Raw genomic sequence first — 18,244 nt, forward strand, 5'->3', positions numbered from 1 at the left:
AGGAAGAATTAGCAGCAGACAGTTCTAGTAAGTGAAGAAAAGAGGGGAAGAAACCAATTTGTGCAAAAGGAGTCACTACCTCCCACAAATAGACTTATGACCAACCAAGTCTCGAAGCAAGAGGAAGACAAACCCCCTGGCTTTTATTGCTGAGCATAATGTTACATGGCATGGAGGACCCCTATGGTCAGTTGTGGTTAGCTGTCCTGGTCGTGTCCCCTTCCCAGCCTCTTGCCCACCTCCTGTCTACTCCCTCAGAGCAGAAGGGTGAGAAAAAGAGGAAGCTTCAGTGATGTGCAGGCACTGCTCAGCAGTAGCCAAAACACTGGTGTGTTATCAACACTGTTTCGGTCACAAAGCCAAAATAGCACCATAAGAGCTGTTTAGAAGACTCCATCCCAGCCAGACAGCACAGGATGACTGCTTTCTTGGCAAATAGACTTTGCTGGAGATCACAAGGGAGGATGACTTTAATAACATGTTCAATTTTAAAATCAACATAGAATTCCTGTGGTATTGTGAACAATTTTCCAGTCAAGGCAGGCATATCAACAGGGAATGAGACATCTGGTGACTCTCTTTTTTAGTACACCTTGACAATGGCAATGCTCATGTATCTGAAGGAAGGAGGAAATAGCCATGACATTTTACATGGCAACTTGAGTCTGGTTTTGAATCCAAATTTTGATGTGTTGTGTTACCTAGGCCAAAAAAAAAAAACCAAAAAACCCCAACCCCTTAAAGTACTAATTCTTTTCTCTAGTTAGTCCTCTTAAGGTAATGTTAATCAGAGCTCAGAACTTTGACTTTAATAGAGCTACTAAAAATCTAGTGCTTCATTTGGTCTTTTGTCTGAAGACAGTATAATCTGGTGGCAAACAGGAACCCAAAGTTCTTAGCTTTAATTGCTTTTTAGATGACATCTTGCTTGAGCACTTTGTATCAGTCATGGAGGAAGTGTGGAAAGCTTTACATTAGGACTCAACACAAAGACACAGGAAAGAAATAGTGTGGCCAAAGTAACATGTCAAATATTTTAACTTCAGGCAATAATGGTGTTTGATATTTGTCTTTCAAAGAGAAGCAGTATGTCCTTTACCATTCTAATTTCACCCTGTGTTATATTCCTCATTTAAGATAGCTGGAAAGTTTGAACCCCTCCAAGCCAACTTTTCTAATCTTCCAAGGCAGCTTTGTTCCTTTTTTGTTCCAGTTTCTTATTTCATGAAGTTGCAGAAGTGAGTTCTGAGGTGTTGTAATTACCAGATTGTTAATATTGAGATCAATCTTTTAACCTTGCTTTCCAAAAGTAACTGTTAATGACCTACTTAATTTCTTGGATTTCAAAGGCTTACTCTGTTTGCTTATGATTTTTGTATTCTCTGTATTCAAACCAGAAAGCGTAAGCTCTTAAATGCTTCTTCAGTTCTTTGTTGTATCAGAGAAGGACAGGGTGACAAAGAAACAGGGAAAAATATTTTGTTTGTACAGTATTTTATTGTACAGTTTGAACAATTGAAAATACTAATGGGTTGGACTAAAAAAAGCATCAATCTTGAGGACCTTAGTTAGGCAAATGCTCACTGATTTTTGGGTGCAGTTTGACCAAGTGAAACAAAAAAGTAGATTTTTTTTTCCACAGGAAATATTTTTTTTCTTGCATAACATTTTATGGCTTTTATTTATATTCTTAAGTAGCATTTTATGTTACACACGTTGATGCATATATTTTTGCAGCAGCAGATTCTTGTTGGTATGTGTACCAAAATTTCATTAATACTCTTGATGAAAGTCCACAGATCACTTCTACCTACAAAGCAGATTTGCTAAGAAAAGCAGATTATTTCATTCCCATTCCCAGTTTTATTTCTTCTTCACTATTAGTGCACCTGTGTTACACATCAGATACTACATATGGGTAAATATCACATCCCAGTAACTGGCTTAAGGGCTTTTTAGAATTAGAGGTCCTGCCTAAGTGTAAGTGCTGTTAAAATTAAAGGAAAGTCTCTTGTTGATACAGTTGAAGGTGAAAAAATACTATCTCTTTTCTTCAGATCATCTCTCTGAAGCAGAATCAGCCAACCCAAACTGCAGCCTTAGGGAAGCCCGAGGTTCAGGGAATGGCACTACTTTAATACACTACTTGTGAGTGTATTAGACTTTGCTTGTCTGCTTGTGAATGACAATTGCTAGAATTTGTCAACATGCTGGAAGTGTAATCATTAAATTATAATGTGTCTAGGTATGTCCTCTGTTCTAGATGTGTAGTGTACTTAACTTTGGAACAAGCCTAGTGAGAAAGCTTTTTATAATTGCACGTATATTTTTGTGAACATTTCTTAATTACATCTTAAATACTTACTAGAAAGTATGCTTGGTCTCATAGGAATTGTTCTCATGATGGAACCATATTTAGGGGAAACTTAATTTTTTTTGTAGTGAAAAAGAATAAAGTAAAAATACAGCATGCCTGCATATAGCATTTAGACACTTTGGAAGTTTACTGACTTTGTAAGGCAAAGTGGCATGTGGGAGTTCAATGTGCAGACACTGAGTGCTTGATTGTAATTAGTTGGGAGACTAGCAAATTGATTTGGAAAAGTAGTTAAGGAACAATTGTGTCTGGACAGAAATGTTCCTGGTTACAAACTATACTTGGGCCTTACAGCTGATGCTGTCTTATGTTGTGCAAGACTTTTTAATGTGGGACAATTATTATTCTTATTCATAGTGCTGTCTTGTTCTAAATATGCAAAGTGCCACACAAACATTGAACATCAAACTAGAAAAAAATACTGTCTCTTTTTAGGAAGAAGTTGGATTTCCCCAGATGGCCGATCTGGTTTAGTAATGGATTGATTCCGGTGATCTGGAATGTGTCATGTATATATTTACATGTGCAACGCTACAAATACTATATTATGTATTTTGGTGTTAAGTGCCAGAGCCACAGCCACCGTGTTAGCATCTACTTGAAAGATATTACCTTTAATATCAGTCACCCTAGAGGTGAAGAAGGTAAGCATGAATTTCCTGACACATTTTTGTTTTGGTTTCTTTTTTGCCTTTCAGAGTGCAAATTCACCTGCGCCAGTGGTAAATGCTTGTATCTTGGTTCACTGATTTGTAACCAACAGAATGACTGTGGGGATAACAGTGATGAAGAGAACTGTCTGCTTGTAACAGAGCATCCACCTCCAGGCATCTTTAGCTGTAAGTACTGGCTCTTTGTGTGCATCCGTGTATGTATGTGTGTCAAATATGTCTGTTTACCTCAGAAATCAGTCTGTTTGGAAACTTGGTCTGCAGTATGATACCTAGGGAGATGAGACAGTGGAAGTAAATGTTGTTCTTCTCTGAAGCAGCATTTTTTTTAACACATTTTCTTTAGGTTTCTAAACCTGGAAAGTTGTAGTCATGCACAAGGAGTTTGTGCTGCAGACATTGAAGTTAAAATCATACGGATCATATGTGGTTTCTGAGAAAGAAAGCATAATACATAAATGATTAAATAATTTGTTTTCCAAGGTTCTAAAAAAATAATTTATGCTTTGTGTGACAGTCTTTATATACTATTAAGATCGTTAAGAGAGTTGTAATTTTTCCAGTCATAATTTCTATTAATCAAATATATTTTAGTAGTGCTGAGGTGAGCATCATTTAGTAGGCCACTGAGCTTTTGTAGGTATATATTTAAAAATAGCTTTAGTTGCTATTCTTTGGTGCATAAATACCTCACACAGGGTGTCAGAGCTTATCACCAGAACTGCTGTCTTAGTGCTTTGCCCTCAGTGATGTACGCCGAAATCAAAATTTGCTTTTTGTTTTTTATACGTTCTGCAATGATTTATTTTTGAACCACAGCTCAGCTTTCTGGATGGGGGAGAATTTTTCCAATAATGCTTCTGGTGTGCAAGTACCATAGAAGGGCTTTTACATTATTTAACACTTTCCAAATGGTTTGGTTTTGCAAATACATCCTTGATCATGCTGTTTCACCTCTGATTGTAACTATGGCTTAGGAATATCTGTGTTGTTATGTTATTAATAACAGGAATTATAAGCGGCATGTATCTGTTAAGTTTTGTAACAAATGTGCCATTAAGCAAGGTAGAATCACTGGAGTGGATACATCATAGAATATGAAGTCAGGTGTTGGGTATCTGCCTTTCTTCCTCTGCCCTCTAACCTCCAAATGTACATGTTTCTAAATGTTTTTAAATCTTTTCCTTTGAAGTACTTTGGTACCTCTGCAGTGATTTCAGAGGTTTTGAAGTAATAACGGCCTACACGTGCTTTTATGTTATTTCATTTTATTTTTTATTTGTTTTTTTTTTGAGAGAAACTCTTTCCAAAGCCCCAGGACTAGCCATAGGCTTTGGTGATAGGTCCAGATCAAAATGGCATGTGTATTTGCCCATGAACTTAAGCTGACTTTGGCTTTTGAGTTGTAGAAATGTTTTGCCATGTTATTGTGCATGCAAAACTTGTAAGCATACATTTAAAGTTCAGATAGATGATTGTTTTGGTTTTTTTTTCTGGGATACTGTACAACTCTTCAACCAAGCCAGCACAAATGTTTGTCCAAAGGAGCCATGAAAGCCACTGTGGTAGCAGATGGAGGGTGGGACTTTGATGACAAGCAGCAGTTGGGGCATTGCAGGTGGTGATGCTGCATGGCTGCAGTGCAAAACTGCATGGACTGGGTTCCTCTGCAGGCTCCTAGGTGGAACTCCCAAAGCCACCTTCAGCTTGAGGTCTGAAAGGTGGGGGCCGGTGGTTTTTCAGCACTTCTCTGTGCTGGTGGCAGTAGTGCGGTAATCACAGCAGCGTGTTCACAACTTGCGCTGGTCTTCTCTTCAAAAGGCCTTTGGACTGCAGAAATTGTTACTTGCTTGATCCAGGATCTACAAACTGCTGGTCTTCCCCTAAGTTGTTCCTCCCCATCTTTACAGATGTGAGGACTGTTACCACCGATGTGTCAGTTACCCTCTGGGAGGGTTTGAAAAGAAAAAAACAAACCCAACATCTTTCCATGATTTATGTTTCCTTAAATCTGTTGTATTTCATTTTCTCTGACTTCTAAAACACAGCGTCTGATAGTCCTGCTATCGGACCTGCTATATCCAGTGCTGAGTGAAGAGGAATAATTAGGTAAACAGTCTTATTAAGTCCTTCAATAGCTATATTTGCTGGGTTTGCAACAACATTGCAAACAACGAGTTTGTAGAGGGAGTACTTGATTTATTGCTAGGAGCATGCAGAAGTGTTTAACTTTTTACTCACTTTGTGGCAGGGAGAGCGAGTTGTTCATTATTTATTATATTTGGGGATACTGATAGTGACTGTACTTGCTCATAGTGATAGGGACTGTGACAAGTGCTGGTAAATTAAGGGAATCATGTTTGAAATTAAAAAAAAAACAAACCACCACCCCAAACTTGGTGAAACAAAGAGAAAAAAGATCAAAGCCAGATAAAAAAATAATACAGCCATAAATACAGTATTTAAAACAACAGAGGATTAGTGATATTTATCATGTCCTGGTTATTAAACATGCTGCTACATGGTAGAAATCAGTGCCAGTTCGTAACAGGAAAGAGCATTTTTATGGACATGGCAGTTGGTTGTGTTAGCTTATTCCAGCCTTGAAAAACTGTTTCTAGAATACTTGCTGAAGTCCCCAGGCCTTAGAGGGATGACATGTTGAATTAAGAAACTCATGCATGCTTTTGCTCAATGATTTTAATGGGGATCCCTACCAGAGTACACCACAGTGTATGCACTTGAAATGTCCCAGCTGACGAGGCTACCTTCCAGTACAGAAGTACATACATTCATTGGCTTCCAGTTAGTGACAAGACAGTAATACAGCTCAGTAAGAAGAAAATGATCACATTAAAAATAATCACTTGAGGAATTTTAAAATAGAAACTTCTTTCTGGTCAGTGTAACGTATCAGCTCTATTCTTGCATCTTCTTGATAGTGCACAGTTGTTGAACAGGGAAGAAACTGTTGAAAGGACCTATGTCTGTGTGCTGGTCTACATCCAAGCAGAGTGAGTGGTCTTTTTCTCCCTGGGCCTGCCCTTGTCTTTACTAGAATTGCATTGGTGCTACTATGGTATGCCTTTGCATCTTCTATTTCTTCAAAGAATCCCTTTCTCGTATTGTATTCAAACCTTCTGTCCTCCTGTGGTGGAATCAATATTCGTCTAAATTCACACTAATGCATACACTACCCCCAAACGATAAATAAATTTTCATATGGAAGTTCTGCTGTGGTTTATTTAAGCAATATGTGCCATGTTAGCAGTAGCCCATATTTCCAGGCTACTGAAGCATTTCTCATTTGTGTCCTTGCCAGCAGCCAGATCCAGAAATGTCTCATTGGAGTTTATCGTTTAGTTTAGTTAAGTTGCATGAGCAGTGGTATAGAGAGATATTTTTTTGTGGGTGACCTGCTCCCTGGATCTCGTTATTGTAGCAAACGCTATCTAATTGTGTTAGAGGAGTTTAAATCTCGGAGATCTGGTGTTCCTCTCTCTTTGCTCTTCTTACCTGGCTCCAGTGCGAAGGCTATTAATTTGGTCTTTTAAATGTTGCTACTGAGCTCAATAAGATGTCTCACATGTGCAAAGTTAAACAAAATGTGTATTTCTGCAGCCCTTTGGTTTTTCTATTTTCCTCTGCTGACTGGAAGGTAAGGTTTCCTTATGCTGCTGCATGGGCAATTTAGCACAGAGAAATTGGAGGCCAGCTGGAAAAAATCTTCACCAGCTCCAAGGTGTGTTAGAGACTGATTTTAGACAACACTAGCTGCAATCCAGCAAGTTGGTTCATTTACTTTTGAACTTGTTAAGGTAACAGCTTGGTTTACATTGGGATTTTTAACACAGGTTTGGTGGTGTGTGTTAAAGCATACCTCCCCCTCCTTGGTGAGGACACTGGCACCTTACTGCAGGTTTCCCCACAGGTAGCCCTGTGCAAAGTAGCCTGTGTCAACTTCCCATAGGTCTACTTACTATAATTTTCATCAGCGATAAAGACTTATTGATTGAGATAATGGAGATGACTGTTCTTTTAACACTACTTGGAGGTTGAGGGTGTATTTAACAACACAAAGCCGTGATAGCAAAAACGTGATGAAGAGCAGGATTTTACACCTTGCAGACTTTTAAACCTTGGCAGTAGCTTCCTGCTTCACATGACCTGCAAAACTGGGACTGAAACAATGTGCCTGCTTCCAGCAGGACACAGTTCATTTGTTTGAGCATTTCCCTTTGTTTCACAACAAATAATCAGCCTGCCTTGTCCTGCTAAAAGTAAATCACTTCTTGAAATGGGAAGTGTAGTCTTCTTGTCTGCAGACAGCAGTATCCAAGTCATGTCTAATTGAGAAGGGTTACAATGGTGGAGATTTTAGTTCGTTAGTTGGTTAGTGGAAAACAGTACAGGTAGTTATCTCTGCTGTGATCTGTGTTCCTGGGCATATGAAACACAAATATTGACATACATGAGAATTTGAAGAAGAATAAAATAAGGAAGAACAAATCCTTCTTGTCATGTGAAAATTATGTCTACATCAAATTCAAGTTGTCAGCATTGATGGAGGTGATGTGTCATGGCTGTTTTGGCATAGAAGAGTTTGCTGTAGGAGTTCATTTTCCTGTGCAAGGTAAAAAACCAAACAAATCAAATATATAGCTCTCTCTTTCACCACCCCCACCTACTTCTGTCAGCTCTGAGCCTTGTAGGGATCTGCAGGGGGCTGGAGAATGATTCTGTTTTAAAAACAAAAAGCTCAATCAAAGGAAAATATTTTGTTTAAAGAGACCTTTGGCATCCCCCTCTGACTGTGACACTGAATTTGCGCAGATAAAAACAACCGCTTAGATTTACATTTTGATTGTGCTGCTGCTTTCATGTGTGCTGGGCTGTCCCACTTCAGGTGAAATTTATCCATTTCTTTAAATATTTAGCAGTCTAGCGTTGATGTTAATGAAAGTCTGGCACTGCTATTTTGAGCACTGCAACAATGATAGTAATTTTCAGTGTCAGATTACTGCTTCTCAGAGGAAAAGGGAGATGGGAGGAGGGAAGAGAGGAAAAAAAAAAGGAAAAATTGTTTCGGGTCTAATAGAGTTTGTCATCAGCCTGGCTGTGCCAGACAGATGGATCATGAATACTGTCTAGACGCTCTCTGCCTGAGTGGAGCTGTGGTCTCTAAGGACAAGCAGTGAGACGCCGGCTTAAGTGACTGGGGAAAGTCAGGACGTGCTCCCCTCTAATCAGATAGCGATCCGGCCTGATCCTGCCCTGTTGGCTGGAGGAGAGGCCCTGCTGGTGCTGGGAGCCGGTCAATACTGATCTCAGCTGAAACTTGGCTATTATGGGGCTTTAGGCGGGGGGAAGGAGAGGGATGGTGTTATGACGCTATTGATTTCAGCTCCATCTGCCCAGGGACTGCGGGGTGATTTAGCTGGGAGTATAGATCTGGGGAGGGGGTGGATTGGGAGAGCCATCACCTGGCCATAAAGCACACACCTAAAACGACATAGTCACCTGTATTTATTGATTGGTTTAGTCACAGTATATGCTTGAAAATTCTTACTTACTTGCTTACTTTTTCTTGGTTTGGCCCACTTGTTCAGAAGGATTTGTCTGTTCTCTCTACCTGGGGCTCCGTATGTCCCCAGCGATTAAGATGAGGTTACATGAGGCTGCCTCCAATTTGGAAAGGGAAATCTGTGTTAACCAGGTGAGATCTGTAGCCTAGGGCGGATTTTGCGCTATTTAGTGATCTCTCCTGCTGTTACTTGTCTTTTCTCTATCACTATGCACAGTTTATGATAAGAAAATAAAAATTTCTAATGTAGGTGATGAGCATTTTTGGACTGGTGGAGTTGCAACACAAACATAATTCAATACACATGCTAACTCATTTAAAAAGCAATAGGTTCTTTGGGTTTTGTGTTAGAGAATAAGCTATAGCATGACAGCATTGTGGATTTGTGTTCTGTGTGTATGTAACTAAATACCAGATAGGTATTTTTGTTTAGAAAATACAATTGGTTTTCAGCCCATAGTGCAGTCTTGTTTCTTAAAGTGCTATAAGCAGGTCCTGTGCCTTGTTTTGAAATCATTTAATCTCTGCATGTTTTTGAAGCACATCATGGAACGTTAGCAATTAATATGAGCTTGAACATTTGGAAAAAGAAAAAAAAGCAAAGAAAAACATTAGGGTGAATTCTGTGTTTCTCTTTTGTATGTATTTTTAAAAATACTGTTTCCTGGTGTTTGATAAATGGAGTACAGTGCTGGTCCAATGAATTCTGTTAATGAAATGGCAGTGGAATTCAGTAATGCTAGAATTTGCCTGTTCTTCATCCAGAGCCTTACGGTATTAGCAATTTGGACAAGACAGACATACACATACATGGCCAATAACAACCATGAAATATGCTGGTACAGCATCAGGTATTTGCATCTGCTTACAAACAGGGCTGAATTCTGCTCCTGGTAAGGAATTCAGATTTCACAAAGTTTTCCAGCTGAATATTAACCGTGAGAAATGAGAAAATAAATAAAAGCTCACAGTGCCCAACAGATGAAAATGTGGGAATTTCAATAGCTCTCAAATGCTATATTATTCATTTGCAAAACATAGAAGTCAGTTGTATCACCCTTAATCAAGATCTAGAAACAACATTTGTTAGAACTGCTTGTGTTTGTTCTTCATACACATTTCATTCACCCTCTCTTTCATTCAATTCCTGTTAGCTTTTAGGAAACTTCGTCTAAACATTACAGTTTAGTATGATTATGCCTGGTAATGCTTTTCTTTTTTTCTGCTACTGATTTCTTACAGATGCAAAAGAGAATTTTAAGTGTTCAAAGTATACAGTGTATTAAAATTTTCCTTCAGAGACTGATTTTTATGTATCTGAGAGAATGCCTAAACCTCAGGCTGAAAATGTCAGAGCAGTAGTGCCAGGCATGGTTTGACTTTCTATCGTACGGGTATGCTTGTCTCTGAAAGAGACAGGACCTCCTTGTGGACCACTGTGAGGCAGGGAAATGGCCTCCCACAGACTCTGAGAGCACCCTTATTCAAACTGTTTTCTCTACCAGAAGTGCATGGTAGCAAAAATATTTCATAAATCCAGGCTTAAAACTAAAATGCAAACCCCCACAGCACAGTATTGTGCCATGAGCACAATTCTCCCCCTGGAGAGAGGAGGAGAATAAACTGTGAGACAATTATTTCAAGGCGGTATTTCATGTACAACTAGTAGGTGCTCAAACACAACGCCAGAAATCATATCGAGTGGAACTGAGCCACTTTTGTTCATTTTATTTTCAGTCCGCAGTAGTAAGTGTTGTTCATTGATGTCCTTTCTCTACATTTTCCTTTGCAGGGGTCACCCTGTGCGGTGCACTAGGAGCTGCCAGGCTAAATCTCTGTAAATTTTAGATGCAGTTTTGAAATCCTCCTGTGTAATTTTTAAAGCCAGTGGTCTCTCTGTCATTCATTCAATTCACATTGGTTGTTGCTGGTAAATGCTCATTAGGAGCATTGCATTTGTGCTGTGTTTGCACTTGGTTAATACAAGCCTAGAGGAGCAGTCACACAAACGATTTCTTCTGTACAGTACTGGAAGCTGTTCAGTGCTTAGGTAGTACAAAGATTACTTATATTTTCATATGTTTTAAAGTGTTTCAGAGAAGGTACTTTGAGGCAGCTTTTAAAAGAGAATAAAAAAATAATTTTAACAGTCACAAAAAAGGGACAGAGAGTCAAACCAGTTGACCTTCCTTCTCTAGAAATGATGCAGACTGTGATGTTTGATTGCTTTTCATTCTGGAGATGTGTATCTGACCCTTTATCTCCACAAACTCTTCATCTCCCTGATGAAATGAACCACCTGAATTTTTCATAACGCAGTCTCATCTTCTTCTGTTTTAAAGTAACAGCTGAGGTGAAGGTGAATTGGGAGTTTGCTTGTATGTTCTGGTATGAAGAAATGCACACTGAAAATTTTCTGTTTGAAGTTTGTACGTAGCTTAACATACAGCATCATGTCCCTGCTGAAAGAAATCCGCGCTTTTCAGTAATCTCTGTGGTCTATACTGTGTGTGAAATCGTGTCTTCCTACATCGTGTACTGGTGACCAAAGCATGTTGCTTTGGCCATTAGTGTGCAGATACGTTTCTCAGACTGGGAAGTCTGAGAAACTTGATCTTCTCCACAGTTTTGCAAATGCTTGAAACCGATGTAAGCCCGTGTTGCCCTTTGTGGTTGCTCCCTTACTTGTCCCTGTGCAAATGTGCCATCACACAGGAAAATGGAGACCTGCTCTGCTTCTGATGAACTCTGAGAAACTACCACCTTGTTTTGGCCAGTGTCATGTCTTTGATTCTGTTCTCAGCTCAACTGCGCAAACTCTTGTGCCAGTGCAATGCAGAGAGCAACTACGTTCAGTGGTGATTTATCTTTGACTGGTTTGAGGTTTCTGTGAAACAAGAGTGTTATTAAATGCCTTAGTTGTTGACTCACTAAAGCATATGCTTAAAAACCTTTCCCTGACTAAGGGAGTTTGGGAATGAAAAGCTAATTGTTGCTTCCCTCCTTCTCCTACATTTTGAAAATCCCATCATTTCTTACTTTTTATTGCAGAGAAATAAAGCAGAAGAATGAAGCATCAGAAGGGGTCTCTTGTGACTGTTCAGGGGCTTGGGTGCATTTGGAATGAACCCATGCTAGTAGAATGTAATGTAACATTTCAATAACAAAGTCCAGTTTGGCTTAAGACTTGGTGCTTTATTAGAATAATGTTAGCTAGTTAAATGAGTTCATAGGAAAACAGCTGTCCTGGGTCAGATCAAAGGCCCAGCTAACCCAGTATTGAATCTGGCACTGGCCTGTTGCAGATGCTAAGTGAAAGAGTATAAGCAAATTAGATAAATAGTTGTGCTTTTCCCAGTAAACCTGGTTCCTTGGTGGAACACTGCACTACTCTGCGTGAGGAGCAGAGGATTTCCGTCCTCCTGAGAGAATTTGGCATTTAGAAAGGGCGGTAACTGAAGTAAAGAGAAAACGCCTCATTTCAGAAGTGTAAGAATGAGAAAAGATCCATCAGCCCTTCGCTACCCAGTAGATGTGTGGGCACGTTGATTTCTTCTATATTCAGCACATACTTTTCATGTTAAGGCACTTTGAAGGTAGGACACAAGCTTGGAAGTGCTTAATTCATATCAACCCGAAAGACTTATTTGCCTGGGTCTTTTCACTTATTTTGTGAGAAACAGATATTTTTAATTTCTCTAAGCTTACTGGTTTTTGTGTGGTGATGGGGATTTTTGGTCATGATTTGTGGACTGTGTGGTGGGTTTATACTAAATAATAAGTTCATCTTGTGATGAAAGCCGGCTTAAATTTGGCTTGGATGTTTAAAAAGTGCATGCACAAATCCTGCTGCATGCAGTCACCTGTGACTGTGTAGCACACAGGCATCACATACTGTGGGAGTAGGTGTATGTATCTTAACAGCAGCCTTGCACTCATTTTTGGTTTATTTGCATGCATGTTGTATGGAAATGTAAGGAGTGAATAGAGACTGGTTAGCGTTAAGAAAAATATCAGCAGTGTAGAAAGATCTGTGCCTCAGCTCATATGAAAACATAAACTGGGATTTCTGTCTTTGTTTTAAAATATCCACTCTTTCAATTAAAGGCTTAGGGTTAAAATCAAAGCTAACATATTTTTCACGTTCAATTTAGACCATAAATGAGATAGTTGAACAACTGTTTATATTAAGCAACTGTTAGGAGCTAAAGGAAAACAGATCAGGAGAGTGAGTTGTTAAATTAATTGCATTTTGTATGTGATAGATGACTTTTCTCTAACTTAACAACACAGTCTTAAGAGTCTAGAGATGCATGTAGCACAGTGTTAGTCCAACCATACATGATAAGATCGCAGCTCTACTTATCTTTGCAGCAGTATTGCTACACTGGTAGCTTCCTCTTTCCTTCTCAGATTTCCCCTTCTTCTTCCCTTCTGTTTCAGTATTGCTGTGTAATAATTTCATTAAAGTAAGACAGATTAAAGACCTGGGGGGTGTAGAGATAATAATGACACACTATGTGAATACTGAGTCTGGCACCTAGTAGCACCTTGATAGAAATAGAAAGCTGTGATCACAGTATTAAATATGCTAACAAGCTGAAGGAGCTAATGGGCTTAATTTTTACAGTGCAGATGTTCATCCAGCACTTGGGCTGAATGCAGTAACAAAAGTGGGGGTTTGATGGTGAAATTATTGTGTTCTTGGCAGCACAGTCCTCCGAAACAGTCTTCCTTTCTTTGCTATCTTACCAAGATTTAGAATGTTCTTTTTTGTGGTCTAAGATAACAAATGTAAGCATGTGTAAACAGATCGGTGTGACTAAGGCTGGTTGGGCTAGAGTTGTCTGTATTCAAACAGAGGGTTCTGTGAGAATAGGGATCGGTGTCTCAGTTCTTGGATAGTTCATGCTCTACATCTATGAAATTTCAGATAGTTTTATTGTTGTTGGTTTCAAAAGCTAGCTCATCTGGCCAGAATAAACCATCTGCTTTGAGAAACTGTAGAGCCACGGTAGCATGCTCCATCCCTGGCAGTGTTCAAGGCCAGGTTGGACAAAGCCTTGAGTGGCATGGTTTAGTGTGAGGTGTCCCTGCCCATGGCAGAGGGGTTGGAACTAGATGATCTTAAGGTCCTTTCCAGCCCTAACTATTCTATGATATAAGGGTCATCTCCATGTGTTTTCCAGAGGAGAGTCAGTAGTCTTCTGGAGAACAGTTAACAGTGGTCTGTAATTCCACTCCGGTAACTCAGCCTGGCCACTCATCTCACGGTGTTTCACATATTCACTCCCTTCATGTTCAGTGCTTTGCAGCGAATGCCAAGAGCGATATTGTCATCTTGCAGAATCTTTCAGCTGTTCCAATTGGAAATGATCTTGACTTCTTTCTAGCAGATTCATGTATTCCTAAAGAAATTACCATTCGTTATCAGGAATCACTATGTTCCAAATCTTCTCTTTCTTTTTTCCTCCCTGACAAAGGTACTGGCTTGTTTGTTTTAATTATCAGGATGAAAGGTGCATATGGCTTTTGTTTGTAATAAGCTGCAGCTCTCACTGTGAATACCTGTCACTTCTGATAGGCTATTACAATGTAGATGATCAGTCAAAATGGCCTTGAGTATTTGGTGCTGGCAGTACTCCTCCAGCAAATACATTTACTGTGCTATGTAACACAGGTTTCAAACTATGTCCCCTTTGGACAACCTGATTAGATAATGTAGGAGAAAAATAATTTCCACTGATGCTAGAAGACTAAAGGACTGAAATGATATGAGGAATGGAAGACTTAGTGATCAGTGAATAGGTTTCGCCAAAAATTCCAAAAGTTTGCTTGGCACCACTGCCACAGACTTTCTGTGCAGTCCTGATGAAATCATTATTGTGTTTTTTTTTTCCCTAATTTGTTTATTTATAAAATGGAGATAATGATGTTCATTTACTTTGCAGAAGTAATAAAAGAAGATAAAATTTTTATGTGGTTGAAAGACATGCAAAGAGATGTTAAGCTGTAATAACCTTGGAAAATGGGTATTATACTGGACAAAATAACAATGATAACCTGACAGAATTAAAAAAAAAATAATTAGAAAGTATGTGCTTTATGTTTTACATACTGTCCAATTTTAATAAATTTATCTTTAATTTTTTGCTTGTATGTCAACATCTAAGAGCAAGGAAATGGTTATGCTAAACAGTTTCTAAGCAGGTACATAAAAAGTCAATTTGTGTTAAAATGTAACTAGAGACAGAAGGAGTGGGTTTCATCAGTCATCTGTAAATCCACAATGGGAGCAGAATATCTTAAAAAATGGTAACTGTTATGTAGTGTAATGATATTTGTTTGTGTTTTAGTGAGGTCTGAAGAGGAATATCAGAAGGATTTAATCAAATGAGGTCAGCAGTCAACAGAACAATGGATGAAATTCAATCTTGATTAATGCAAAGTAATTCATATGGAGGGCAGAGTATGTGCTACAGTTTACTGGATCCTAACTAATTGTGTAATTTAAGGAAAAGGTTCAAAGCATCACTATGAAGGGCTGAATGAAGACCTTAGAGAATTCAGTTGCGGTCAGATAAAATAGTTTGAGTCAATAAAAATAGGATGTGAAATGTTATGGTGCTGTTACATAAATCAACATTTCACCTTTATCTAGAATGCTGAGTTCGTGTGTAGCTGCAGCACAGAAAACATGCTGCAGAGCTAGAAAGCACAGGAAAACAGCAGAAAGAAATTCTGAACAGACTTTGATATGAGTAGAGACCAAAATAGTTTGTAATTGTTTACTTTTAACTATAGGTAGAGTGGGGAAATAAAATGGTACACAGAACTATGGTGTTGAACAGAAGGTGGGTCAGGAGCTTAGGCTGTATCATAAGATTTGAAGATCACCCAGTGCAATTCAAAGCTGATACAATTTTTTTCATACATCCTGTCTTTCGGTTGTATACCCCATTACTGTACAGTGCTGTTGAGGCAAGAATTTAGCTATATTTAAAGACGGGAAACCTCTGAACACTGAGTCCACTTGTGTGTGATCTATCCAGGGAGAAGTTAGGAAATGTAGAAGGCTGAGGTTTAAGTCATTAAACTTATTTCTAGCTGTAGATCAGGTTGAGAGCTTGAGAGGACACTTCGTCAGGTTTTTTGAGAACTGAACATCCTCATGCAGGAGGGCAGTCCGTAGGTTACCCTGTGTGGTGTGAAACTGACGTCCATAGTAAATAGCTTGGAATACTGTTTGAGTGCAGCTATGTGCAGTTTTCTTAAGTAACTACTGATATTGCATGTGGCAGATTTCCATCATAAAGCAGAATCTGGACTGTCTTCTGTATCTGTTTTTCATAGAAGGTGGTTAACTAGTGAGGCTGGCACATCGAGTTGCTCTGCAAGTGGAAACTGCGGTATCTCTGCCAGCCTGTGCTGGTTTACCTATTGCATACCAAGCTGTAGCCCTGGGAAGGGTGATGAGCACATACCCAGCACAGTAGTGTTGCGCTGGTGGGAAATGTGTACTAGGAATTGCAGAGGAAGCCAGTTTAGGCAAGCAAGGTTTAGAATTAAATGTGTTGCAATATGGATTGGTATTTGATCCTTTGAAGCTTCCTACAGTCCTTCTGTCTATTAGTCTCGTGTAGTTAATAAACCAGACTTTCAGAAATGTCTACTCATTAAACATAATGTACTGAACTCCATACATAAATGTTCAAGAGTAGTGGATGATATTTGTAGATCTTCTCTTCTTGCAGGAGGTGATAACAGTTTCTTTGCTTATTGCAACACAAGCTATCCATTAATTAGGACTTTCAGAGAGAAGTGTGTGTAGGCTGTGAACATGCAGAGTGATGCAGAGAGGTGGGAAACAGATGTGTGGTCATACGTGCACCAGCCAGCTATTACTCAGGTACCATCCATCTGTTAATTAGTGGCTGGAATGTTGAATAACATTGGTGTTTGTGTGATTGCTTGAGTGCAGTCCCACATCTGCTTTTCAAACTTGTCTTAATCTCTACATGGCACCATAAGTAACACGCTTCAATTATGATTGTTGTGAAAGCGAGGTATCTAGAACTTCTTGTTACAACAGATGAATTTCTTGGTGTATATTACTGTAATTGTAGGGCCATCAACTTCTTGTACCCTTGAAGGGACAGCATTGGGATAACACTGGAGAGGAAACCTGGCTCATCCTTTTGCTTCCTATCATGCTGATGAACACAGCGTGTGCCATCTCAACTTCAAACTACCCCCTTGATGATTCTCACTGCACCTCTTTCAGTGAAGAGTTACGAAACAGCAGCCAATTTCTGAACTGCCATAGCTGGGGAAAGAACATGATAATATTACCTGATGACGAATAGCTTCTTAGGAAAACTCTTGCAATTTATCTAAAGTTCATAGAAGGATTTCAATATAAACTATTAGCATTTCCAATTGCTATATGTCCTAAAAATACATGCATGCATATGCATGTATATATATTCTAAATCAGTCTGTCTTCCTTTGTGAAGTCCAGATCCGTGATACATTTCAGCCCTGCCTATCTGTCCTGGGTTCAGCAGTAGCAGTCATTTTTCCCCTTCTTGGTAGCTGGTGCAGTGCAGTGTTTTGACTTTCAGCTCGGGAACAGAGCTGATAACAAGGATGTTTTGGTTTGGCCAAGGACTTTGTGAGCCTCATGCTCTGCCAGGGAGGAGGGGGAGCCAGGAGGAAGCAGAGACAGGACAGCTGACCCAAACTGACCAAAGAGGTATTCCATACCACAGCACGTCATGCCCAGGATGTAACTGTGCCACAGTGGGGTTATAAATTGGCTGCTACTCTATACTGCACTGTATTCCAGGTAAAAGACACATCTGTAGATCAGAAAGAGTGACTCCAAATTTGCTGCCAGAACATAAACTCAGAGATGATTTTTCCCTGATCCAGTTTCTGAATTTGTAAAATGTTTCTCACGCTTTTCCTCCTTTTTCCATATGAAAAAGCTGGTGAATTAGAAGAGCACTTTTCATCTTCCAGGTAACTGGGGAAATAATCCCTTTTTCCCCCCTCTGTTTCTCCCCCTCATTATCTTCCCTCCCCACAGAATGCTAAAACATTGTTTTTCTTCCCACAGTTGAAAGGTGTGTTTTGCAGAATACAGATGAGATATTTGTTGGCTAGGAAAAAGTAAAGTGAATCAAGAGACATGTCTTTCAAGTACAAATGGGGCTTTAGAGATCTCTGTTGGAGAGCCTAGTTTCTATGTGAACACAATTGTTTCTCCATGTTGCTTGGAACACTTCTGTTACACATTTGGCCATTCCGTTATGAATTCTATAAAGACATCATTTGTCAAGCTAATAACTGTGTACAGAAATGTTTATGCGTAGTAAAAAATGGATTTCAGAGGTCCTTAAATTGCACCCACAAACATTTGCAGTACTCTGCAATATACTGACCTGGATTAGATAATAATAATTGATAGCAATAATAATAAACAGGATTCTTTTCTCCATTCTGCAGGGCTGAACTTAGCTGCTTGTTTGAACCATGTCAGTTAGATTTTTATTTTTTTTAATATATATTTCTAATTTGTGGCCTCTCTAGTGAGAGTGTTATTTCACC

At 39.2% G+C, this 18,244-nt stretch overlaps 1 protein-coding gene across 2 annotated transcripts in view; it reads left to right on the forward strand.

The window, feature by feature from the left end:
* Nucleotides 1–18,244, forward strand: part of LDLRAD4 (low density lipoprotein receptor class A domain containing 4) — a 283,536-nt gene that overhangs the window by 134,769 nt on the left and 130,523 nt on the right. For both annotated transcript variants that reach the window (XM_062633058.1, XM_062633057.1), the window contains exon 4: nt 3,076–3,216. In XM_062633058.1, coding sequence (XP_062489042.1) covers nt 3,076–3,216 — 141 coding nt within the window. The remainder of the gene's footprint in view (nt 1–3,075; nt 3,217–18,244) is intronic.

Source organism: Pezoporus occidentalis, unplaced genomic scaffold (assembly GCF_034315485.1).
Source record: "Pezoporus occidentalis ecotype Australia unplaced genomic scaffold, CSIRO_AGI_Poc_V1 ctg4, whole genome shotgun sequence".
NCBI classification, from domain to species: Eukaryota; Metazoa; Chordata; class Aves; order Psittaciformes; family Psittacidae; genus Pezoporus; species Pezoporus occidentalis.